The sequence below is a fragment of the Notolepis coatsorum genome (assembly GCF_963971535.1).
Source record: "Notolepis coatsorum genome assembly, chromosome: 9".
NCBI classification, from domain to species: domain Eukaryota; kingdom Metazoa; phylum Chordata; class Actinopteri; order Aulopiformes; family Paralepididae; genus Notolepis; species Notolepis coatsorum.
This window is the reverse complement of record NC_140173.1, coordinates 96,289,956-96,314,441: the sequence shown is the minus strand read 5'-3', so window position 1 is coordinate 96,314,441 and position 24,486 is coordinate 96,289,956. Positions and strand designations below refer to the sequence as shown.

The following is a 24,486-nucleotide window of genomic DNA, read 5'->3' as shown; positions in this document are numbered from 1 at the left end:
GACTCGTGGGCGACGCAGAGGAGCTGGATCTCCTCACCATCCAACCAGGGCGCACCACTATTCAAGGAGAAAGTGTGGTCCTCACCCTCACACCGGCCGGACGGCCGAAGGAAGTCTTCAAGGTGAGCCACGTATTCACAGCTGCCGGGTTGTGCCTCTCCAGTTACGGCTACCCCATGGAGTCCCTCATGAAGAGGTACCCACATCTCTGTAATCTGGGGATAAACGCTGCAATGGAGGTGAAGCCCACCCTCCTGCTCGGCTCCGATAATGTGAACCTCACTTTACCCAAGCACATCATCCAGGGTCCACCCGGATGTCCCGTCGCCCTGGAGACTCCGCTGGGCTGGACCCTGCAGGGCCCCATCAGTCTAAGAAATCTGAACGCCCGTCAGACCCACTGCCTCTTCATTGGAGCGGGGCACGAAGACGAGGCACTGCTGGAGAATGTTCAGAGGTTATGGCAGCTGGACATTGCTCCATACAAAAACGAGAAGATACACACTCGCTCCAAGGAAGATAAGGCGGCGATGGATCTTCTCCAAGCCAAGACCAAGCGTGTCTGCGTGCGCGGTGTCCTCAGATACGCCACACCGCTCTTGAGAAGAGAGCTTATGCCGACCTTCAAGGTTCCCCCAGGAGTAGCGAAGCCGTGTCTGCTTAGCACTGAAAGAAGACTCAGCAGAGACCCCGAGACGGCTGCCGCTTACGCCACAGAGATGAGCAAGCTCATAGAGTCTGGACTCGTCAGGAGGTTGAAGCCTGAGGAGGCGGAAAGGAGTACCGAGTCATGGTACCTTCCCCACCATAACGTTAAGCACAACGGAAAGAACAGAGTGGTGTTTAATTGCAGCTTTCAAGTGCGCCAGCAGAACCTCAACCGCTATCTCCTGCCCGGTCCGACTCTGACCCCTCCTCTCCTCGGAGTCATGGTGCGCTTCCGACGACAGAAGACCGCCATCAGTGGCGACATCAAACGCATGTTCCACCAGGTGTGTTTGCTCGACGAAGATAAGCCACTCATGAGGTTCTTGTGGAGAGAAAACCCAGATGACCCGGAACCGTCCATCTATCAGTGGGAGGTGCTGCCCTTCGGGACGACCTGCAGCCCGTGTTGTGCCACCTACGCCCTGCAGCTTCATGTCGACGACGGCGCCGCACCCCCCGGAGTCTCCGATGCTGTCCACCACAGTTTCTATGTGGACAACTGCCTCCACAGCGTGGAGACCGCGGAAGAGGCCTACAAGCTGGTGCATGACATACGCACCTTCCTGGCCACTGCTGGCTTTGAGGTCCGCCAGTGGGCCACCAACGACCCTGAGGTCGTCCGAGACCTCCCAGACGAAGCGAAGGCTGACAGCAGCGAGACCTGGCTCTCCCAGTCAAGTGAGAACGCCCAGGAAATGACTCTGGGTCTCCTCTGGCGTTTTAAGTCTGACACCCTGTGTTACCGGCAAAAGAAGATCGAAACTCGCCATTACTTAACCAGGAGGTTGATCTACAGTACTCTGGCGAGTCAATATGACCCGTTGGGTTACATCAACCCCTACACGACTCGTGCCAAGGCTCTGGTCAGCGAGCTGTGGACTGAGGCGAAGGGATGGGATGACCCCCTACCAGAGACACTCGGGGCGAAGTGGAAGAAGTGGGAAGAAGAGCTCCCCACCCTCCAACAGATCGAGTTTCCCAGGACCTACTTTCCCTCGAGCGTCAGTCTGACCGGCAGCCAGCTCTCCCTTCATGTATTCTGTGACGCGTCTGAGAAGGCATATGGTGCAGTAGCGTACCTGCGCGCGGTAGAGCCTGACGACACAGTCCACGTGTCCTTCATTCTTGCACGCTCAAGAGTTGCACCCAAGAAGCAGCAATCCATTCCCCGGCTGGAGCTCTGCGCTGCTCTAAGTGGAGCCCAGTTGGGAAAGATGCTGAAGGAAGAGCTGCACCTCCCCCTTCACGCGGTGTCGATGTGGTCCGACTCCACAACAGTCATCCAGTGGATCCAGTCGACTTCGTGCAGATATAAAGTATTCGTGGGAACAAGGGTGACAGAAATCCAAGAGCTTGTGGGGATCAGCTGCTGGCGATACGTTTCGACAGATGTCAACCCGGCGGACGTGATCACCAGAGGTGCGACCCTCGAGGAATTGGCACGTCCCAACCTCTACCACCGTGGACCCGACTACCTACGCAAGCCAGAAGAAGACTGGCCTTCTCCTCCGAACTTGGAGAACGCCGAGGTGGAGGTGGAACTTAAGAAGTCCATCTTCTGTGGCCTCACCGGACTCCAAGACCCTTCAACCACCGACGGTCCCAAGGTTGAGGATTGCCAGACCCTAGAAGAGCTCCAATTACGTACCTTCCACCACCGGAACCCCAGTCCCGGAGACCCGACCCCCCTCAGCGCTGACGACTACGCCGCAGCTGAGATCATGTTGCTGCAGAGGGTGCAGCGGGAGGTCTTCCAGATCGAGATGGCATGCTTGGGACGGAAGATGGAGCTACCAAGAGACAGCAAGCTGAGGCTACTGGCCCCCGAACTGGACGAGAAAAACCTCATACGTGTCGGAGGCCGCCTACGACGGGCTCAGGGCCTCACCGAGGACAGCAAACACCCCATCCTACTTCCCTCGAAGCATCCAGTGACTAACTTGGTGATTCGTCACTATGACACCAAATTGTATCACCCTGGAGCAGAGCGGCTCTTCGCGGAGCTCAGGAGAAGGTTCTGGATACTTCGCGGCCGGGAGGCTGTGCGGCGTTACCAACGGTCATGCACAGCCTGCCAGAAGCTCAGAGCCCAACCCATCATGCCACGGATGGCTGACCTCCCATCCTGCCGCCTCCGTCTCCAAGAAGCGCCCTTCCACAACACGGGCATGGACTGCTTCGGGCCCTTCACCATCAAGGCGGAGATCGGGAGAGCAACTGCTAAGAGATGGGGAATCATCTTCAAGTGCCTCACCACGAGAGCCGTCCATCTCGAGGTGCTGGCTGAAATGACAACAGACAGCTTCCTCCAGTCATTCCGTCGATTTACTGGAAGGAGAGGGCGACCCCATACCTTATGGTCTGATCACGGGACGAACTTCAAGGGAGGAGAAGTTGAACTCATCAAGAGTTACCACCAGATGAGTGAGGAGTTGAGGGACGAGCTGGCCTCCCAACAGGTCACCTTCTCCTACAACCCTCCAAATGCACCCCACTTCGGTGGAACGTGGGAGAGAGAGGTAAAGTCAGTAAAGGCTGCTCTAGCAGCCGCACTCAGAGGACAGGTTCCTAAGGCAGAGGTCTTCAACACCGTGCTGGTGGAGATTGAAGCCATTCTGAATTCCAAGCCACTGGGGTACGTCAGTAGCGACGCGGCCAATCTCGACCCCATAACACCCAACAGCCTTTTGATGGGGCGGCGAGACGCGGCCCTTCCCTTTGCGGTCTACGCCTCCACCGAGATCATCGGCAGAAGACAATGGAGGTATAGTCAGGCTTTAGCCGACCAATTCTGGAAGAGGTTCACCACTGAATATCTCCCATCGCTGCAAGGCCGCCGCTAGTGGATCACTGAAAGAGGCAACCTAGAACCAGGAACCCCAGTCATGATCGTGGATCAGGCGCTCCCCCGAGCCCGCTGGCTCACCGGAGGGGTGAAGAGTGTGGTAAAAGGGCAAGACGGAAGAGTCCGCTGGGCTATCGTGGATGTCGGAGGAAGAACATACCACAGACCAGTGGCTCGACTGATCCGACTACCCCCGTACTCTGACTCTGACCAGCCTGAGTGACTACTAGACATTCAGCAGACCTCAGTACTGATTAGCGCCGCAAATCAGGGGGCGGCTGTGCTGAAGGGTCTGCAATTAGGTAAAAATAGACCTAAGATTATCCCCCTTTAAGTTCACCAACCTGTTTAATATGTGGGAGCTAAGTTATTATTTACCACATAATGTTTACTGTCTGCCTACTGCTGGCAACTCATGTTATATGACAGTGCTGCCATCTAGAGGGCCAGAGGTGGTAGTGTTCCAGCGCAAGTGCGTCACTTCCTGTAGGAGACGTTGAACTGACGTTGAACTTGCCCAGACTTGTAGAGGACCAGACGGGAGAAATGCATCCAGCGTTAGAGTCCCGTAACGTTATAGTTTGACGGTGACCAAGGATGTAAAGTTGCTTACCAAGCGGACATTATTCCACCAAGAGAGAGTGAGTTTTAGTAACCAGCTAATTCGATGTTTAGTAAACGTCTGGGATTAGCACATTACAGCGGACTATAGTATTCCCCATTTATCGTTAGCAGTTAGCCGAAGCTAGCTAACTCGGAGCTAATACCTAACGTAGCCCGATGCTCATACGTTGATAGCTGCTCTATACTGGACATATCAGACGATATATAGCACAGACCAGAGGACATTTAGATAGGGTCTGTGCCGAAGGGACTAGGTAAAAGGACACAACCAGTCCTATGTAGTAGCCACTAGCATTAGCCTGTTGTACAGAGGGGACCAGCGTGTCTTCAGTGGCTGTCGCCGTGCAGCACTACGAGCGGAGGGAGACACTCGGATCCACCACAGCGGAGCATCTGGTCTGCAGGAGCAGACTGGTGGCGCCAATCGGACCGGGCAGCGTCTTCCCGCCCTCATCACCACGCAGCGGTCGACTACTCCTCGTTACAGAACCCATCCGGGTTCTTTCTCACCACCAGGATTACTAACTCTCTCCACCTCTCTCGTACTGCAGAGGGAATTGTTCCTCTGCGGCAGTGGTAACCGCGGCAACGTTGGCCAGAACACTTTAATAGAACCATTTGGGCGCCCATCTAAATTTAGCTATAGTATTTAATTAGGAATTGTGTAAAGTGATAATAATATTTGTATGTTTTTTCCCCATTTTGTTTATATAAAAATGGCATTATGATTCAAACAGTTTCCTCGCTCTTTCTAGTCTAGGTGACTCCATTTTAAGTTATTCACTCAGTTGTGTAATTTGGTACAATTAGTTTAGCAGTTAAGGCATCCTACCAAACCCCCTAAGGTGAAATTTATATACAGTCCTCTAAGCTCCCGCACAGCATTCATAATTCATATATACACCTCCGGCGCTGCAGCTGGATCCTACGGCTCAATACAACGACGGCTCAATACCGCCGCCTGGTGGATGGTCGGGCGAGTTACACTCGAACAACAGGAAGTGGGAGGTGTGCGTCGATTAAATTCATCCGGCCTTCAGACATTGTTGCATGACTCCCGACAGACACAATGTACATAATGGATCGCTTTATAAACTTAATAATCTATATGATTTCGGCGTTTATTGCGACATACAAACCGGAAATGGACCTAGGCGATCGACGTCCTATACTTGGGATATTTCACCGCCAGTCTCTTTGACACACGGTAAGAGGACGCTAACGTTATTTTCAGCCCAATTATTTATTCATTTCACTGCAAACCGATCTGATCAATATATCACCCATACTACATAAAGCATTTACTGACAATCACGGAATTATAAACGACCCCCCCCCCCTTTCCTCCACGCATGATGACGCATAACGTATAGGATCATATACAGTTGAATTTTTTTATATAGCGTGTATCGGGAATAAACGGCAATCGATAATCTATATATACGTTTAGGCCTATAACTCACGTTCTAGGAATTACTGCAGAAAACGATAAAAACATACTTATATTCTAGAAGGTATTTTTGTATGAATGTTTCAATGAAAAAGTATAACGTTCCTACATCCTGAACGATATATAATCGATGTTGAATGGGCCATAGTAATGTCAATTTAGCAATACAATTTTTTAAAAAGTTATAGCCCTGCAAAGAAGGTGAACATCTCCATAGGCTTACAGTGGTGGCAGACTGGCTATATTGATGGATATAAGTTATGGCAGGGAATGTGTTAATGTTGCACCAAACAACCAAATAAATTCCTTGTATGTGTAAACTACTTGGCAATAAAGACCTTTCTGATTCTGATTCTGAGAGGTGATAGAAAAAGAGTCTGCACACTCAATACAACGCTCCCAGTCGTTTACCAACCGGCCAATCAAATAGCTAGCTTTACTTAGCACAAATTCCTGTTGCAATGTTAGCTAATGTACCGTTATCTGACGTGGAAATATACAAGTTCAAGTTTCTTTATTAGTTGTCATACAAAAATACAGAATACTTTTATATGAAGTGCTTCTTTCTGTTTTGCATGGGTCCAAACTGTTCCCTGTTTCATGCTGCAATGCTGTGACACAGCCTGTGCTACAGTAGGAGCGGAGTGGCATGTGTGTCTGAAGCCTGCAGTGCCGTCAGTTTCCACCACGTGGCACACTGGCACCGCCGTATGGTATGGGTGGTGGTGAGTGGCCGGGCAGAGAGAGAGAGAGAGCGAGAGAGAGAGAGAGCGAGAGAGAGAGAGAGAGCGAGAGAGAGAGAGAGAGAGAGAGAGAGAGAGAGAGAGAGAGAGAGAGAGAGAGAGAGAGAGAGAGGAAATTACTGAAAGAGAGAGATGATGAGAGCACTTCATTCGATAAAAGGCAGGCTCTCAACAGGCGGAAATAGACTATTTATAGCTGCAGTGTTCCCTCAAACTAGCATGTATCGGGAGCATTTCTGAATATCATTATAAACTATTCGGTTATTTTAAAATGCATCTGTCTATCTGTATGTCGTGTGTGTCATATATGTTATGATGAATTGAAAATGGGGGACCCTGATGTAAACAAGACGAAAGTGTTTCTCTGGTCTGCATCCGCCCTTAACAATTGTATGTATTGAGCTGTACTGTACTAGTCTGTACCCATTCTGCAATCTGTTAATAAAGTTTTCAATCAATCAATTAATCAATCAATCAATCAAGCTGTGTGCGTCGGGGTTATTTCAGTGTCGAAATTAAGCCTAAAAAAGAACACAATAATGCCTATGGTGAAGGCGGCGACGAAAATCTGTCTGATTAGCCGCACCAGACGGGGATTAAGTTTGTAGTCCGTAATTATTATACACGTCAGCAAATAGCCACCCATTTGGAGTGAGATGTACTGTTGTGTGGAGTAGGGTACGTATATCTGCAGAGCCGCAAGTCTGTGAGGTGGTTCCTTTCCTACTCGCCGCCAGGCCAACACTCGCAGTTGAACGTGGACACCTAGGAATAGCTCCAGTCCTGAGTCACTGCCACGACGCCGACACATTCCTCTCTGATCAGCATCCTATGGTATTCTGTTCAAGATGGCGGTGCAGGCAACGGAAAGGGACGTAATAGTGAGTATTTTATTTTTGCAAAACAAAACTATGGCGCGTCGTCAATGAAATGTATCGTTATTCCGCGCGTAACGGTTTTACGCGCGTCATGTGCGAACCGTTATGTTTTTCAATTGTTCCGCGCGTTTGGGTTTATTGTGAAATGTGCGGCAGGGAACTCCTTTCATCCGAGAGGAGGAGGACATTCACTAATTATTATGTTTAGTGTTGAAATGCACCCGTGTCGCTCAAACTGATGCCGGCCCGTGCGTGTTTTTTGTTGACCCTGCAGGGTATGGTTAATGTAGAACCTTAAGATTACATTTATAATCCCTTAAACGTGTGCGCTCTTCAGGAACATGGCAGATCTTTTGACAATCGGGATTCCCAGCCCACCTCTTTTTATTGTTGAAAATAGCCGCATGTGAGGCCACGTCGTTACTCGTGAGGGGTTTTAATAATTTCACGTTGCGTCTTTTGCACGTTTATTATGGCCTCCGCGCGGTTCTTTAACTCGTGGTTTTAACATCACTTTTCCCCCTTTGTGTCACTGGTTTTGAAGAACGTCAAAGATGACAACCTCGACGATTCCATCGGAAACCCTGGCCTCATCTCACCTGAAAAGGAGGGTATATCGCGTATCCTGGTAAGACTGATTCCCTAATCAACACCTCCAGTATACAACTTTTAGTGTTTTACCGGGCTGTGCCATGAGCAAGTTGTTCTCTGCCCAGACGGTGCCGTTCAGCGGACGCATACGAGGCGGCATGCGGCCCGGGAAGAAGATCATCGTCATGGGCATCGTTGACCAGGAGCCTGACAGGTGAGCCTCGTTGCAGCTGAACCCTTCCACTACCACACTACAGAAGGTTAAACCTTTACTTACTATCACACTACAGACAGTTCAAGCATGCTTCTATTTATTAGCCTATCCCACTTAATTCGCACATATTTTTATTTATTAAAGGTTTGAAATTAATGTGCATGCTGATTATTAGAACGTGTTAGGCTGGTGTATAGGGGCCTACAGAGGTTTATGAAGTTGTAGACCCCAGGCAGAATGGCACATCTGCTCAGATGGGACTCAGATTGAGCATAATGTGTGGGCAGTGAGGGAGGGAGAGGGAGGGAGATTTAACTAATACAGGGCAGGCGTTCCCCACCATCAATAAAAAAAAGACTTGTCAAGTAGACAAACTGGGAAGAAACCATGACCTCATCATGTTCCAATGTCTGGCACGACATTCGCATCAAAGTTGATGTGAATGTCCAGCCTCTTTGCTGCATACACACACCCTTCTAGTTTTCCATGTTCCATTTCAAGACTTAATACTACTGTTGTAAGACCAGGCATGCGTTGTTCATGGCACGGGGTACCACTCAGTGGTACCTCACTGAGTATTAAAGATTTGAGCAGAAGCGCGTGCACGCACATGCACGCGCTCGCGAGAACGCGCTGCGCTCGGCTCGGCTCGTGTTTACCTGCCTCCCGGGCCCCGGCGCTACCTCGCATTATCATAACAATAGCCGCTATAGGCTGGTGTCTTCAACACGTCTGGACTCTTTGTGATGTAAATATGAATCCACCGCCTGCTGCTCCAGCTCCACTGCTGTTAGACTCAGTTAGAGGATCTCAGCTGCCGAGTGTCAGAGTCAGTCTGGCTGCTGTGTGGACAGCGTTCTCTCTCTCTCTCTCTCTCTCTCTCTCTCTCTCTCTCTCTCTCTCCTCTCTCTCTCTCTCTCTCTCTCTCTCTCTCTCTCTCTCTCTCTCTCTCTCTCTCTCTCTCTCTCTCTCTCTCTCTCTCTCTCTCTCTCTCTCTCTCTCTCTCTCTCTCTCTCTCTCTCTCTCTCTCTCTCTCTCTCTCTCTCTCTCTCTCTCTCTCTCTCGCGCACACACACACACAACTTGCTGACACACTGTCTTGCTGCGCCATCTCCTGGACAAGCCACAGCAATGCATTCATACAATATGATGACCGTGACAGTGACAAATAACATACATACATATATACATGACAAATAACAACACAAACTATTATTATCCTTTTTTTATTACTACTACTATTATTATTACGTCCCAAGTTGCCGCTGCCCACAGAGTGCACCGCCGTCCAAAGGTGAACGACGGCGAACGAAGGGCCAAATCAAAACAGCCGTCAATTCCGAATTGACAACTGTTTTGATTCAACCCCCCACCCACCACCACTCACCCCCGGACAACAACACACTCTGCAAACAGCAGCAACCCGGGACATTCCATATCTACATCACAAACTTTGGGACTGAGTAGATAATTAATTAATCTTCTCTTTATTTTTATTATTTATATTAAAACTGAATCAAACCATAAACAAGGTTGCCTGTTGGGATGTTAGATCCTAATGTGAAAAACTGATTTTATATGTCTGCACTTTATGTGCTCATTTTATGCCTGTCTTAATTCTGTTGTGAAGCACTTTGAGCTGCAGTTTCTGTATGAAAGGCTATACAAACAAAGTGTATTATTGTGCGCGAGGGAACATATGCGCATGCGCGCGGGGCCGCGCGTGCGCGTGCGCGCGGCGTCATTATCCTGCGTGGCGGCTCAGTCCATAATAACAACGCAACACTGTGTAAGACGTAATAATTTGTGTGGTTTACAGAAGCTGCACAGAGGCGAGATTTTAGCAAAAGTTGCCTACTGGGATTATTACTAGTCATTAACAACTAATTACTCTGCTCTTACACAGCAGTAGAAGAATTACATTCGACTGAGCCTGGATTAGCTGTAGCAGTCACTTCCTGTAGCAGTCACTTCCTGATCCTGGATTAGCTGTAGCAGTCACTTCCTGTGTCTCTTCTCCTGGATTAGCTGTAGCAGTCACTTCCTGTAACAGTCACTTCCTGTAGCAGTCACTTCCTGATCCTGGATTAGCTGTAGCAGTCACTTCCTGTAGCAGTCACTTCCTGTGTCTCTTCTTTCGCGTCACACTTTTTGCGACGCCTACGTGACTTCTCACTCCCTCTGTTGGTCCCCTCTTCTCCCCTCAGCTTCGACGTCAGCCTGATGTGCGGGCGTGGCACAGAGAAGGAGGAGTCTCAGTGCGACGTGGCCCTGAAGCTCACCGCCCGCTTCGCAGAGCGCCAGTTCCTGCGTAACGCCCGCGTCTCGGGCAAGTGGACCGAGGCGGAGGCGTCCATCTCCTACTTCCCCTTCATCCCTGATCAACCGTTCAGGGTAAAGACCAGGGGCGGATTTAGGATTGTAGGAGATCCGGGGCTTAGCCCAGATAGGTGCCCGCATGAGCGGGCACGGATCTTTTTTACTTTGACACCACAACCTTTAACTTATACCACCACCTTAAAGCGGACAAAAGGCACTAGAGAACACTTAAATTCACACCCTTTAATTAATGAAGCAAACTATAATAATTATAATAATAATAATACACTGTGTTTGTATAGCACCTTTCATACAAGAATTGCAGCTCAAAGTGCTTCACAGCAGTACAAAAAGACTGGCATAAAATGAGCACAACATTGGCAGATAAAGAGCAATGCATAAAGTGCAGACATAAAGCATAAAATAGATAGCAGTAAAATAGACAAAGTCAAGGTAAGACATAGAACATTAAATCACATCGTTTTTCATATTAGGATCTAAGATCTAGGGTTAACTCGATAAAATAGTTAGTAAAATAGAATAAAATAATGCAATAGTGCATTGCAATAAAATAGTTATCATCATATTTTTTCGGGAGGCCGGTAAGGAGTGCATTACAATAGTCGAGTCGGCTTGAGATAAAGGCATGGATCTGGTTTTCAGCGTCCTTTTGATTTATAAATGGCCGTACTTTAGCTATGTTTTTAAGGTGGAAGAATTATGTTTTTGCCAACTTGTTGATTGTGATTTAAAGCTTAGGTCTGAGTCTACCATAACACCAAGACTTAACTCACTCAAATAGTTTCAAGTTCAAGTTTCTTTAATAGTTGTCATACAGAAGTACAGAATACTTTCATACAAAATGCTTCTTACTGTTACGCTCCAGAGACTGTGCTAGACAAGATAGTATCAAATAACATAGTATAGCATGTAATTTAGAAGAAGAAAATGAGGTCACAGTGTTCGGTATAGACATATGTACAATGTTCTGAGTTACCATATAATATACAATACTATGCAGTGTACTAATGTACAGTACTATATAGTGCAAAGCAGAAATGGGATGAGGTACAATTTAGGTACAATTTACAGTAAGGTGTACGGGTTGTAGTGCAATCCTTCATCAATAAATATAAAGTGTGGGGAGTGGGTGCTACAGTGTGTTTGTTTAAAGTGGGTGTGTGCTATAAAGTGTGTGGAGTGGGTGCTACAGTGTGTTTGTTTAAAGTGAGTGTGTGCGTGTGGATGTGTGTGCTATGTGCGTTTGGTGGTTGTTGTTGTGTAGTGTTCATTGTTCGTTTAGCAGCCTGATGGCCTGGGGATAGAAGCTTCTTCTGAGTCTTTCTGTGCTCGCCTTGAGACTCCGGTATCGCTTGCCTGACCGCAGCAGTTCAAAGAGGCAGTTGTTCGGGTGACTGGAGTCTTTAATGATTCTCTTAGCCTTGCCCTTGCAACGCTTGTTGTAAATGTTCTGGAGGGTGGGGAGCCCCCCTCCAATTGTGCGTTCGGCTGAACGTGTCACTCTTTGTAGTCTGCTTCGGTCTTGTGCAGTGCTATTCCCAAACCAGGAGGTGATGTTGCCGGTCAAGATGCTCTCTATTGTACATGAGTAGAAGTTCTTAAGGATCTTCTGACTGACTTGGAACTTCCTTAGGCGCCTGAGGAAGTAGAGGCGTTGTCGTGCCTTCTTCACAACACTGTCAATGTGTGTGGTCCATGTCAAGTCCTCGGATATGTAGGCTCCGAGGTACTTAAAGCTGTTGACTCTCTCAACCGGTGCCCCGTCGATGCTGAGGGGGCTGTAGTCCTTGACCCCCGACCTCCTGAAGTCCACAATCATCTCCTTTGTTTTGCTGACGTTCAGGGAGAGGCTGTTTTCCTGGCACCATCCCGCCAGGACCTTGACCTCTTCCAGGTAGGCCCTCTCGTCGTTGGCAGAGATCAGGCCCACCACCACTGTGTCGTCAGCAAATTTGATGATTGTATTGCTACTCCGCTGAGCCACACAGTCGTGTGTGTACAGGGAGTAGAGGAGGGGACTCAGAACACAGCCCTGGGGGGCCCCTATGTTGAGGGTGATGGATGAGGAGGTGCAGTTGCCTGCTCTCACCACCTGGGGTCTGCCAGTCAGGAAGTCCAAGACCCACTGGCAGAGGTCATAGTTCAAGCCCAGGTCCCTGAGCTTGGCTATGAGTATGGAGGGGACTATGGTATTGAATGCCGAGCTGTAGTCGATGAATAGCATTCTCACATAGTTCCCCTGCCTCTTGTCCAGGTGTGATGCTGCTGTGTGCAGCACATGGGCTATGGCGTCCTCCGTGGACCTGTTGGGGCGGTATGCAAATTGCAGGGGGTCCATGTTGATGGGGAGGGAGGAGCAGATGTAGCCCTTTACTAGCTTCTCAAAGCACTTCATGGCTATGGAGGTGAGAGCTACAGGGCGGTAGTCGTTGAGGCAAGCAGGCTTGGATTTTTTGGGTACAGGGATAATAGTGGACTTCTTCAGGCAGGTGGGGATGACAGCCTGTTCTAAGGACAGGTTAAATATGTCAGTGAATACTGGGGCCAGTTGGTCGGCACAGACTTTTAGGACGCGGCCGGGGATGCCGTCCGGACCTGCTGCCTTCCTGATATTCACTTTTTTAAAGGTCCGCCTCACCTCATGCTCTGTTACCCTGAACACTGCGCCTCCATCAGCAGCCGACCCCCCCCCCCCATTGCCGTGGCTTGTGAGCTGGTGTTGTTATTACCAGCATCAAACCTCGCATAGAAGGTATTGAGGTCATTTGCTAAGGAGATGTCACTGTTCAGTTTGAGGGAGGCGCCTTTGTAGTCTGTCATCGTTTTGAGCCCCTGCCACATAGCTCTAGAGTCAGCTTGTTCAAACTGGAGTTCAATTTTATCCCTGTAGCGCCGTTTGGCCTCTGACACTGTCCTCCTTACGTTGTATCGCGCCACCTTGTGGTCATTCATGTTGCCTGCCACTAGGCCGTCGTTGTATGCTTTGGTGCGCTCTCTCAGAGCTTCACGGACGGATTTGTCTACCCAGGGTTTTTGATTTGGGTAAACTCTCATTTTGGTAGTGGGGATTGTTTCTTCCACCAAAGTACAAACATAGTCCAGCACTGTCTCCGTGTAGACATTAATGTTATCTGTGTCGCGGAACACATTCCAGTCTGTGCAGTCAAACGCAGACCGGAGCGTCTCCCCCGACGTCAAATCCCATTTCTGCACCTCTCGCGAGACTACAGGAGTACTTTTGATTCTCTGTTTGTACATTGGTGAAAGAAAGATGGACGCGTGATCTGATTTACCAAAGCCACTATCAGAATGAGCCTTGTAGCCACCTTTAAATTGCGTGTAACAGTGATCTAGGATGTTACCGCCTCTGGTGTTGCAAGTCACATGCTGATAAATACAGTTAGCAGCTGGATAGACTACAGATGGAAATAATTCGCTTCTGCTAAATCTGGTGCAAACATATTTTCATGTAACAATGATTAATTGTCAAAAAAAAATTATAATTAAATTTTTTAATTTTTTTTAAAAATAGATTCAGGGCTTTTCAGAAAACATTCAGGGCTTGAGCCCAAGTAGCCACCCCCTAGCCCCGCCCCTGGTAAAGACGTTGCGGAACACTTTGGGGCGCCCCAGTGGCGCACCATGTAACTACGCTTGCAGCGTAATCGCAATGTCCTGGGTTCGAATCCGGCCCAGGGACATGTGATGCAGGTCCTCCCCATCTCTCTCTCTCTCTCTCTCTCTCTCTCTCTCTCCACATTTCCGAACTGTCCTGTCAATAAAAGCACTTAAAAATGCCCTAAAAAGTATCAAAAAATTAAAAAAAAAAGACATTGCAGCACACCTGCCGCAAAGTCATCATCGTTGATTTTAAATTATACCCGTCTTGAATAGAGATAGAATGACCATCCTGTCCTTTCAGTTATTGCTGCTCCACTAAACTACGACCTGGTTTTATATAGGTCACATCCCGTATGGAGGCCTGTTATTCTTGCATAAGGAGTAGCATCAGCTGTGTATTTTCTGCATGTGGCAGGGGATTAAACTATGAGTATGTAGGCTGTGTGTGATGAGTAACCAGCCTGAAACCCGAGGACTGTTGTTGGCTCTGTGATGTCATATTCCGCTCTAATAACCCCCAGCTGATATGACGAATAACGCAAAACAGCTGTTGTGCTAAAAATATCATTTAAATAAAATGACATTTTCACCGACACCATAGGGGGAAACATGTAGAATCCTGTTCCTCTTGCCAGCCCCTCTACCGGCATCCGATGCTTTGGAAGCATTCCTGATGTCTTGGGAGCGTGCCTATGTTCCCAAAGCCCTATGTTCCCACAGCCCTATGTTCCCACATTTCTTTTTTTCATAAATTTTTATCTGATTTTTTCCCCCTTTCTCTTAATTTGGTAACCAATTACACCCAATATAGTATCCAATTGTCGTCTGGTAGTAGAGTGTTCGTCCGGGACCATTGGGCTGTGGGAACATAGGGCCTAATTTTGAGAAGAATCTTAGACATGTGAGAACATAGGGTTGTGGGACCATTGGGCTGCGAGAACATACTGTAGGGCCTCATTTTGAGAGAAATCTTAGAAATGTGGGAACATAGGGCCTCATTTTGAGTGAAAAAGAAATCTTAGAAATGTGGGAACATAGGGTTGTTGGACCATTGGTCTGTGGGAACATAGGGCCTCATTTTGAGAGAAATCATAGAAATGTGGGAACATAGGGCTGTGGGAACATGGGGCCTAATTTTGAGTGGGAACAAATCTTTGGAATGTGGGAACATAGGGTTGTGGGACCATTGGGCTGTGGGAACATAGAGCTGACCCCGACGTCTTACATTTACATTTACATTTAGTCATTTAGCTGACGCTTTTATCCAAAGCGACTTACAAGTTCTGTGCGACAAGACAGCAAGAAGGGTATAACTCTATCAGCTGAGTAACAATGTTCATCAAAGTGTTGCGTGTTACAGTGTAGGTTAGTTTATTAGGACAAGTGCATGACATTAAGGTTAGTCGGGGTTAGATTTTTTATTTTATTTTTTATCATTTCAGATAATGGTTGAAGAAGTGAGTCTTTAGTCGACGGCGAAAGATTGGACGGGATTCGGCTGTCCTAACTGGGATGGGTAGTTCATTCCACCATTGTGGGGTCTTAAAGGCCCCATGAAATCAAAATGGATGTTTGTCATTTCCTGAAACTAAAAAAGAAAGATGTTGATGCAGCACACTGGGGTGTATACAAATTTTGCATCCAATGAAATGCTTTCTAGAATGACATTTACAGCACATTGTAACTGAGTAGCACTCTGCCTCTTTAACAAAATTTAACAAATGTTCAATGTTAGCTTGCTAACGAAAGTCTTTCTCTGGTCTGCATCCCCTTAACAATTGTGTGTATTGAGCCGTACTGTATTGTACCCATTCTGCAATCTGTTAATAAAGTTTTCAATCAATCAATCAATCTAGCTAACGTTACTAATGTTGCTAGGAAATGCATAAATATGTGGAATCAAATGGCACTCTGCTAGCCTTTTCATGGGGACTTTAAGACCAAGAGGAACTAGACTGCCTGGCATGCGCTTCACATTCCTGGTGATGTTATCACGGCGATAGCCGGCACAAGATAAATAGAAAGTAACCCGCACACCACTTGTGTTTTCTTTTTAGTTTGTGTACAGAATGAATGCCCCTGGAGATGTACAAGTATTCATGCACAGACATTTCAGTCACACATGAGCTTTCTGATTGGGTTACAACGTAGAGGTGATCTTGATCCTTCTGTCATGTGACAATGTCATCAATGTAAATCAAGACTGTTAGGGAACAAACCTTTTACTTTTCTTTGAACAATATCTCCGTTATTGTACAGTTATCTCCGTTAGTAATACATCTCTATCGCTCGGATACATGTGTTTGCATACACACACGCAAACCCCAGTTGGGGCTGGTGAGATGCCAATCACTGGTTATATAATCGCAGCTCTCTGATGTAGTGTTCTTGTTCCGTGTCTGCGTTGGGAGAATGTAGTAAAGCACCGTGCACGTCAGCCCAGTCATGACTCGGTCAACGGCTGGAGGCTGGAGATAACTGGGAGGTTATGCAAAGTGCTCCCAACTAACCTCTTACATTTGGTGCCATAGTGCACATGATGCACTGTGGTTTGGAGTAGGATCATAATTACTTTATTTGGCAGTGTTGTTGTGTACACCAGAGTTTGACTTGATTATCTGTGCTAAGCACATGTATCAATCTTAAAGGGGAACTATCTTATAAATGGCCTTTTTGAGTGTTTAGCATTGTTTCCTAGCTATGTGAACTTATATTAATATGATCTATGTCTCAAAATTCTCATATTGGCGCATTCTTCCAATTCTCCTCTCACAATATTCACCCTCACTGAACTGAGTCATTTGAAAATGTGCCTATATGTGATGTCATAAAGACACCGCTGCATGTTAATGTTCAGGCGAAGACGACGCTGCGCAGTGGTTTAGGAGCCCATGCAGGCTCAAAACAGCTCGAGATCTTGAGGTAGAAAAATGCTGTTTTTGAGGACTTGATTAGAAATACAAAACAATGAATAAAAAAAATATATATATTACAGAGGTGTTCCATAGACTCACAGGAATTGTGTAAAAGTGCCCAAATAGTGAAAGAAATAGTAAAATAGTTCCCCTTTAAAGGAACATACCAGGGAAATGTGCTCGCCTTCTTCCCTGGAGTCAGACAAGAAGATGGATACCATTTCCTCTTTGTGCGTTCAGTAGGAAGCTATCCGGCTGCAAGCTAGCCTATCAAATGAATGGAAGTGGAAATGGACCAACTAGCCTACTGTAGCTGTTGGACAAAAACACCTCTCCTGGAGTTTTAAGCTAGGCTAATGGTCCGTATCTGCTTCCATTCATTCAGATAGCTAGCTTGCAGCCGGATAGCTTTCTACTCAACACACAGAGGAAATTGGTATCCATCTTCTTATCTGACTCTGGAGAAGAGCGTAAGCACATTTCCCATAATGTATGGGATCTAATCGAACAGTTCTAACAGGACAGCACACATGGTAATCGAACAGTTCTAACAGGACAGCACACAGGGTAAACAGGACAGCACACAGGGTAAACAGGACAGCACACAGGGTAAACAGGACAGCACACAGGGTAAACAGGACAGCACACAGGGTAAACAGGACAGCACACAGGGTAAACAGGACAGCACACAGGGTAATCTAACATAATGCAAAGACGGCACATAGATGGAAATGAAAGGATACAACAAACGTGACATGTAAGTTATGTGACATGTATGTTATGTACCAAACATTAGAGAGAAGATGTAAATGTTTCCTTCTCTGTGCCTTGCTAAATTTTGTGCTCTTTCTCTCTCTTCAGATCGAGATCCACTGTGAGCACCAGAGGTTCCGTATATTCGTGGACGGCCATCAGCTCTTTGACTTTTATCACAAAGTAAAATCCATGCCCTCCATCGACACAGTACGGATAGCGGGAGGTCTACAGATCACCAAGCTCGGTTAACCCCAGCCCTCGTCCTCGTTGTGTGTGCGAAGCAAGGACTTGATCACAAACGCACACGCATACAGCACGCGCCTGTTACATCACCCACTACCCATGATGCAACAGCGTGGCGGTGTACCGTTGCTCTCTTCTGCGTCTCCTCTTTCTTTCCTTCATTCCCTTTCTGTCCTATTTAACCTCTGGGTCTGACGTTGCGTCTCCCGGTCGTCTTTTCCGACGTCGATCTGGCGTCTCTTTGTGGATGAATGGTTGCAATGCGACGTCTTGTTCCAATCCAGTGTCTTCTCTGAAGTCCCAGTTTTGTCAGATCAGGGACCTCAACAATATAATGTCTCATCTCCTACCTGGCAGGCACCCAGGGGAGAGGAGACAGGAGGCTAAAATACAGGTGTGGGAAAACATTTTGATATTCAGAAACGTATTTATCAGGAAACGACAACATGTTGCAGTTAGCTTCTGAAGTAGGATCTTTTGAAGATGGTCGAGTGCAGTATTATAACTGGAGCACTGTTTTTTGGCATAGGCGTAGCTTGCCATCTACGCTGATATATCTGCATCTCCTAGGTTTCATTCCGGTTGTCATGGTAACACATCTTAGAACTCAACGACCTAAATTCTGAAGAATTGGGGTTTTGTCGTGCAGTCACTGCACAATGCAGCAGCCTCTGGGTGAGAGCGTCTTGTACTGTTCACAGCATACGTTGGTAGTTGGCACACAATGTACGACACATTGCAACCATTCTCCTGTAGTTAGAACGTATTGTGCACTGACTAGAGCTAGAGAGAATAGAAGATATCGTTCACATCCAGCTTTGTTTACATTGGCGGGTATGAAGAGAGCAGACGGTTGGTTGGAGATGTGAGTTTGACACATTGGAATCCGACCGCTTGCAGTCGAACACGCATTCCATTCAAACCTCACTGGGATTCTACAGAATATGATGTGCAAATTCTGCACCACTCCGGAGTTCAAGAAACTTGACACACAAAAAACAGAAGTGTCAAGTGTCGGAAGAAGTTTTCACGATAATATAGAGTCACATGACGTGGTTAAGTATAGGTTGAGCAAACTAAACCCACACTAAAGTTGTCACATTTAGGCGGCTGTTTGTTTGGAAGAGTAGCTAGAAGGTCTTGAGTGGTATTTTGAATGTACAGTTTTCATGGTAGCATAGAGAACTGATCTAGTGTCGCAGATAATTATTACATTGTCTGTGGTCATACGGCTAGCTGTGTTATTCCATTCTCAGTCCTGTTGTCTTTTTTACGCATGGTGATACGTCTCCAAAGCATTTTACACAGGTTTTCTATAATGCACTGTTATAGCAGAGCCTATAGCCATGCATAGTACACAAGTATTACATGTTTTGGTGCTCTGTCTACTCTTGACAAAGACTATATCAACATTGTGCTTTCAGGAAGGCACAAAAACCTAAGTTCAGGTTTTGTTAAGCCAAACCAGTGTAATAGTGGTATATATTTAAAATAGAGAATGGAGTAAATTGGAGAGATGAATCACATTTGCTAATGTCTTGGACCTGAAACAATGGTTCAAGTGAAGGAAGTATCGCACCGTCATGTTTGGAACCCGGCGGGAATTAGGCACACCGTCAAGAGCCTGTGCCAATGCGCTATTGTGTCCCATCAAAGCTCTCCATTGTACGGGATGTGAGCAGGCTTGTTGATAGATGGATCTCCAGTTCCCGTTACAGCAAGGAAGACTGCAGCTATTCAGAAGAGACTTTGGCATAATTCTGACAGACCAGTTTCACAGTGTTGGAGTGAATTTATAAACATACATTTAAAGATTTTAACTAGTGTTAAAAGTCATGACACTTTTCAATTTCGAAGTATTCGTAATAACGTGTTACTGGTTCCTTCTACCTTTTTGCTGCAACTTCGGAATAAGCCATGATAGGTGTGGAGAACAATTGTCTGTAGTCATTTTTTTTAAGTCGGGTCTGAATCACTATTTTCTATCTAAAAGCTGCTGCTGAGTGGAGGCTACAGCGTGCCGGAAAGAACATCTGCTGGACGCAGAATGACTGACGCGTGCCATAACTCACCTTAATGAAGCATTGTTTTCTGAACAGAGGTTTACTGAAGCCTCTCCTTCATCCCACTGTCATCTCTCCATACGATAGGACACAGCAATGTACCATACTCCTCGACACGCAGAGCTGTTCTTTACTTTAGCCAACATATTAATGTGTTTCTAGCAATAACCTCAACTTGGACTCGTTTTGAGCAGGTCTCTGATGCATTATTTCTCTCCCGGTTTGTCAGACAGACGGGGTTCCTCCTGAACTCAAAAGCTATGTTTTGCATGACGGGAACTGGATTATATTGAGCACTACCTACCAGGAAACGAGCATAGTGTTGTTCAAGGGGCAATTGGAAGTACAGTTGGCAAGTACAGTACGTGAATGAATTAATTACACTAGTATTGTACACTAAATAATTGTAACGGTATTGACGAGGTTGCCAGCTACTTTTTTTTTCCTTCTTTTTTTTCATCTTGATTGACGGTTGAACACCCCACTTGTAATCTCCCCGTAATGACAACAATACATGCCGTACAGATGTCGATATGACCATAAACCTGGACACTTTCCCAAGGAAATGATTGACATAGGCGCTAACATCACATCTGCGTGCATCATCCTGTAACAAAGACGTTGGCCGCTTAGCTTAACATTTGTGTCACCAAGGCATTCGCTCGCGGTAATTTAAGGGTCAAAGCAGATGGTCTCTGCATCGGTGCGCTGTTCTTAGGAAGGGGGGGGGATACCAAATAACTTCCTGATACAAAGGGCTCATTCCAGATAGTGCTGTGTCTGTCCAGTGTCCTCCGCTTAGTGTCTGCTGAACACTGGACTCCGGTCTGCCAGTGAAGGAGGGGATCTTGTCTGATCTAGTATGTGTTGTATATCTTACTGTCGTGATCTACAAAGAACCAAGCCCCTAAATCTCCTAATGATCCCACTGTCCGGAAATGAGAAGCAACATTTATATTTGCTTTTTTTAAAAGGGCACTTGGATCAAAAGGCAATGCTGATTTTGCATATAATCTCACTCACACGCATGCAAAAAAACTACCGGTAAACAGTTTTGCACACATTAATTTGACAGTTATTGAGTGTAAATGAGTTTCAATATGGCCGCCGGTGATGTTATTGGGGGACATTGAATCCTTACAGCTCAATTAAATGATAAGGTAGTAGTTCTTATGAGACAAGTTATCGCTATTTAATTTTTTTTTAATTTGATTTGATCTTTATTTATCTCGAACATTTCAACCATAAAACAAACACAAATTTGTAATAACAAAAACGAAAAGAAAAAAAGATTATACAAATAAAATAGAATAATCAGCATAGCTCAAGACAATGGTTTTGTTCGAGAAGGGACAGAATGAAGCAAAGCTTATCTGGTTCCTTCAGCTTCCTTACAATATCATATTAATATGTAATAAGTTATCTATCAATATCAAAAAAGAATATACCTATCCACTACAGCAAAAGATAAATAAATAATTACAAAAATACTAGTTCAAGCTCCTCTAACTTGTACTTTTTTCATCTACATCATTTCATTGAGCTGTAATTAACGCAACACACGGGTTGAATGTCCCTGATGACATCACTGGTGGCCATATTCAAACTAATCTACTCTCAATAACTCAAATTTAATGAATGTGTGCAAAACTGTTTTAATTTCTTTTGGATGTGTGTGAGATTATGTGCAAAATAAACTAGTTGTTTTTAGGTGAAGTGGCCCTTTTAAAGACACTTATGAAGGACACTTTCACTAAGAATACAAATGAATGTCACTGCCTTACGATTGTAATATCACGCTAAACACCTGGTGAAATCAGTGTTCCAGTTCCCCTCAGGTGATTTGGATATACTCCCTTTACTGCCGTCGGAAGAGGAGATGATGGGACAGGATGAGCAGAGTAAACCGGGACGGGGTTAAATTGAGGGAGGTGTTAATTAAGAGGGAGAACACGTTCTTTTTGACCCAGGTCTGTGTTACCTTGCCTTTGGATGTACATATTTATGAACACGGCCTCACCGGGCTTAGTTTTTACATAGAGGACAAAGAGTTGAGTTAAAAGCTAAATGTGTTTTTATTGTGCATGTGTTGTGAAACTAAACTACCTGGGGCTGGGGGTTTTGTACGGGCTAAACTGAAAGCTTGATGGCCCATTTATTTGGTTGCGAACAAGCATGTGTGAGATATCTTTTGTTCTGAATTCTACCTGCCGTGTTTAACTGAAGTATTCCCTTGTGGTTATCGTTTATTTTCCTATGCCCAGTTTGCTTTGTATTTATGAAGAAATGTAATTCCAATCTAGTACTTACCTTGATGACAAATTGCCCTCCATGTGTGCATTAAGATGCATACAACGGTAATAATGGCATTGGTACTGAAACCAAGCTTTATTCCTTCACAGATCTAAAACAAATAATAATAATAGCGGTACATACATCTATAAGAGTGTGAACCCAGGCTGGGTATCCCACCATGTCTTCTGAGCAACTAATTCTGAAGTGTCCTTTAATTGCATAGATGTAGTTTGGTCTGTTGCTGATGTGTAGTGTGGTTGTATACAATAATGTTATTTAGTACAATATTATCAAGACCTCGAGCCCTCAAATATGGCCCCTAAGATATTTTGATTCTCATAATTAACCTATTAATTTGGACCAAATTCTGTGAGTGTTTTTGAAGTGGACACAGACCAGTCTCCCCTTCCAAAGAAGTATCACAGTATTTCCATACGACAGTGGTAGTGACCAAATAAATTGGTATCATGGTTTAAATTGGATTATACCATAGTATTATGTAAGTGGTACCATGGTGATACATAGCCTAACTCCAACCATGGCAGGATCATGATAAATGATGTGCCACAAATCCAAATGAAATTTAAATGTCTCAAAAATACGTCTTTGGCAAAATCCCACTGAATCTTACGATGAATTGGAAATGGGGGACCCTGGTGGAAACAAGACGAAAGTCTTTCTCTGGTCTGCATCCCCTTAACAATTGTATGTATTGAGCTGTACTGCACTGTACCCATTCTGCAATCTGTTAATAAAGTTTTCATTCATTCATTCATTCATCTGTGCTCTGGGTCCATTTTCTAATACTCACTAAGGGTCTCTATAGACGTAGCATTTTAATCGCACTTTCATAGGATGAACCATTATATTTTTTTATATTATGTAACTTTGATTTTTTGATGTTCCGACTGATTATTAAATTAAGTGTTTCTTTCTTTTAGAGCACATCTCATTCCAACAGACCATTTGAAATCTCATTACTCATTACATACAGCTCACCCACAAGCACTTAAGTGCTGTATTTCAGTTGTAAACTTATTTTAAAAGAACTTAAAGGGGAACCATCTTATAAATGGCCTTTTTCAGTGTTTAGCATTGTTTCCTAGCTATGTGGACATATATAAATATGATCTATGTCTCTAATTCTCATATTGGCGCATTCTTCCAATTCTCCTCTCACAATATTCACCCTCACTGAACTGAGTCATCTGAAAATGTGCTGATTTGTGATGTCAGAGAGACTCAGCTGCATAATAATGTGGCAGACGATGTGGCTAGGGTTACAGTGGTTGGAGCCCATCCTCAAAACGGCTTAAGATCTTGAGGTAGAAAAATGCTGTTTTTGAGGACTTGATTAAAAATACAAAACAATGAATTAAAAAAAAAAATATTACAGAGGTGTTCCATAAACTCACAGGAATTGTGTAAAAGTGCCCAAATAGTGAAAGAAATAGTAAAATAGTTCCCCTTTAACCTCCGATGGGCCTGTGTGTCAATTAGAATGTGCACTGAAAGTTCTCAGTAGAAGGAAGTTAATTCTACCAGTTGTGTTAATGCTCTCCAAATGTTTTTTTTGTCTCCCTGTGCTTTTGTAAAAACGTCTACTTTGCAGATCAATAAAGTTCTCATCTTGTGCTCAAGTTTCTCTGTCATGAAAGCGTTGAGCCACAGAGTGCCCTCCATCAGCAATCAACACATCAAACAGCCAAATAAAATTACAAAGGGGCATACTGATTGATTGATTGATTGAAAAGTTTATTAACAGATTGCAGAATGGGTACAGTACAGTACAGCTCAATACATACAATTGTTAAGGGGGTGCAGACCAGAGAAAGACTTTCGACTTGTTTACATCAGGGTCCCCCATTTTCAATTCATCATAACATATATGACATACATGACATACAGATAGACAGTACTGCTACATCTATACATTTATGACATCAGATTTGCAAATACAGTACTGTTTGTGATACAAAAGTGTCCAGAAAAGGAGTGTATATACATTTGGCATAGAAACTGTACATTGGAGGAGGTTGGTTGGGTGGGTTGGGTGAGGGCTGTACATTGGAGGTGGGGGGGGGGGGGGGTTGGGAAGGGGACACACACACATTTTACACTGTACATTGGAATATTGACAAAGCCTTACTTGGTCATTTACTGTACAACTAGGTTAGGACATTTGTAGGGGCCAGTTTCG

At 45.4% G+C, this 24,486-nt stretch overlaps 1 protein-coding gene across 2 annotated transcripts; it reads left to right on the top strand.

Annotated features, from left to right (window-relative positions):
• Positions 1-7,083: 7,083 nt before the first annotated feature.
• lgalslb (lectin, galactoside-binding-like b) lies at positions 7,084-23,921 on the top strand. 2 transcript variants are annotated; one of them, XM_084321010.1, is made up of 5 exons: positions 7,084-7,251; positions 7,793-7,876; positions 7,965-8,053; positions 10,261-10,447; positions 17,791-23,921. In XM_084321010.1, the coding sequence occupies exons 1-5, from the start codon at positions 7,219-7,221 to the stop codon at positions 17,932-17,934; spliced, it is 537 nt and encodes a 178-aa protein (XP_084177136.1). In that variant the 5' UTR covers positions 7,084-7,218; the 3' UTR covers positions 17,935-23,921. The 2 variants fall into 2 exon arrangements, with proteins under 2 accessions (XP_084177136.1, XP_084177135.1); XM_084321009.1 differs by having other exon boundaries at positions 7,084-7,253; positions 7,786-7,876.
• Positions 23,922-24,486: the final 565 nt, after the last annotated feature.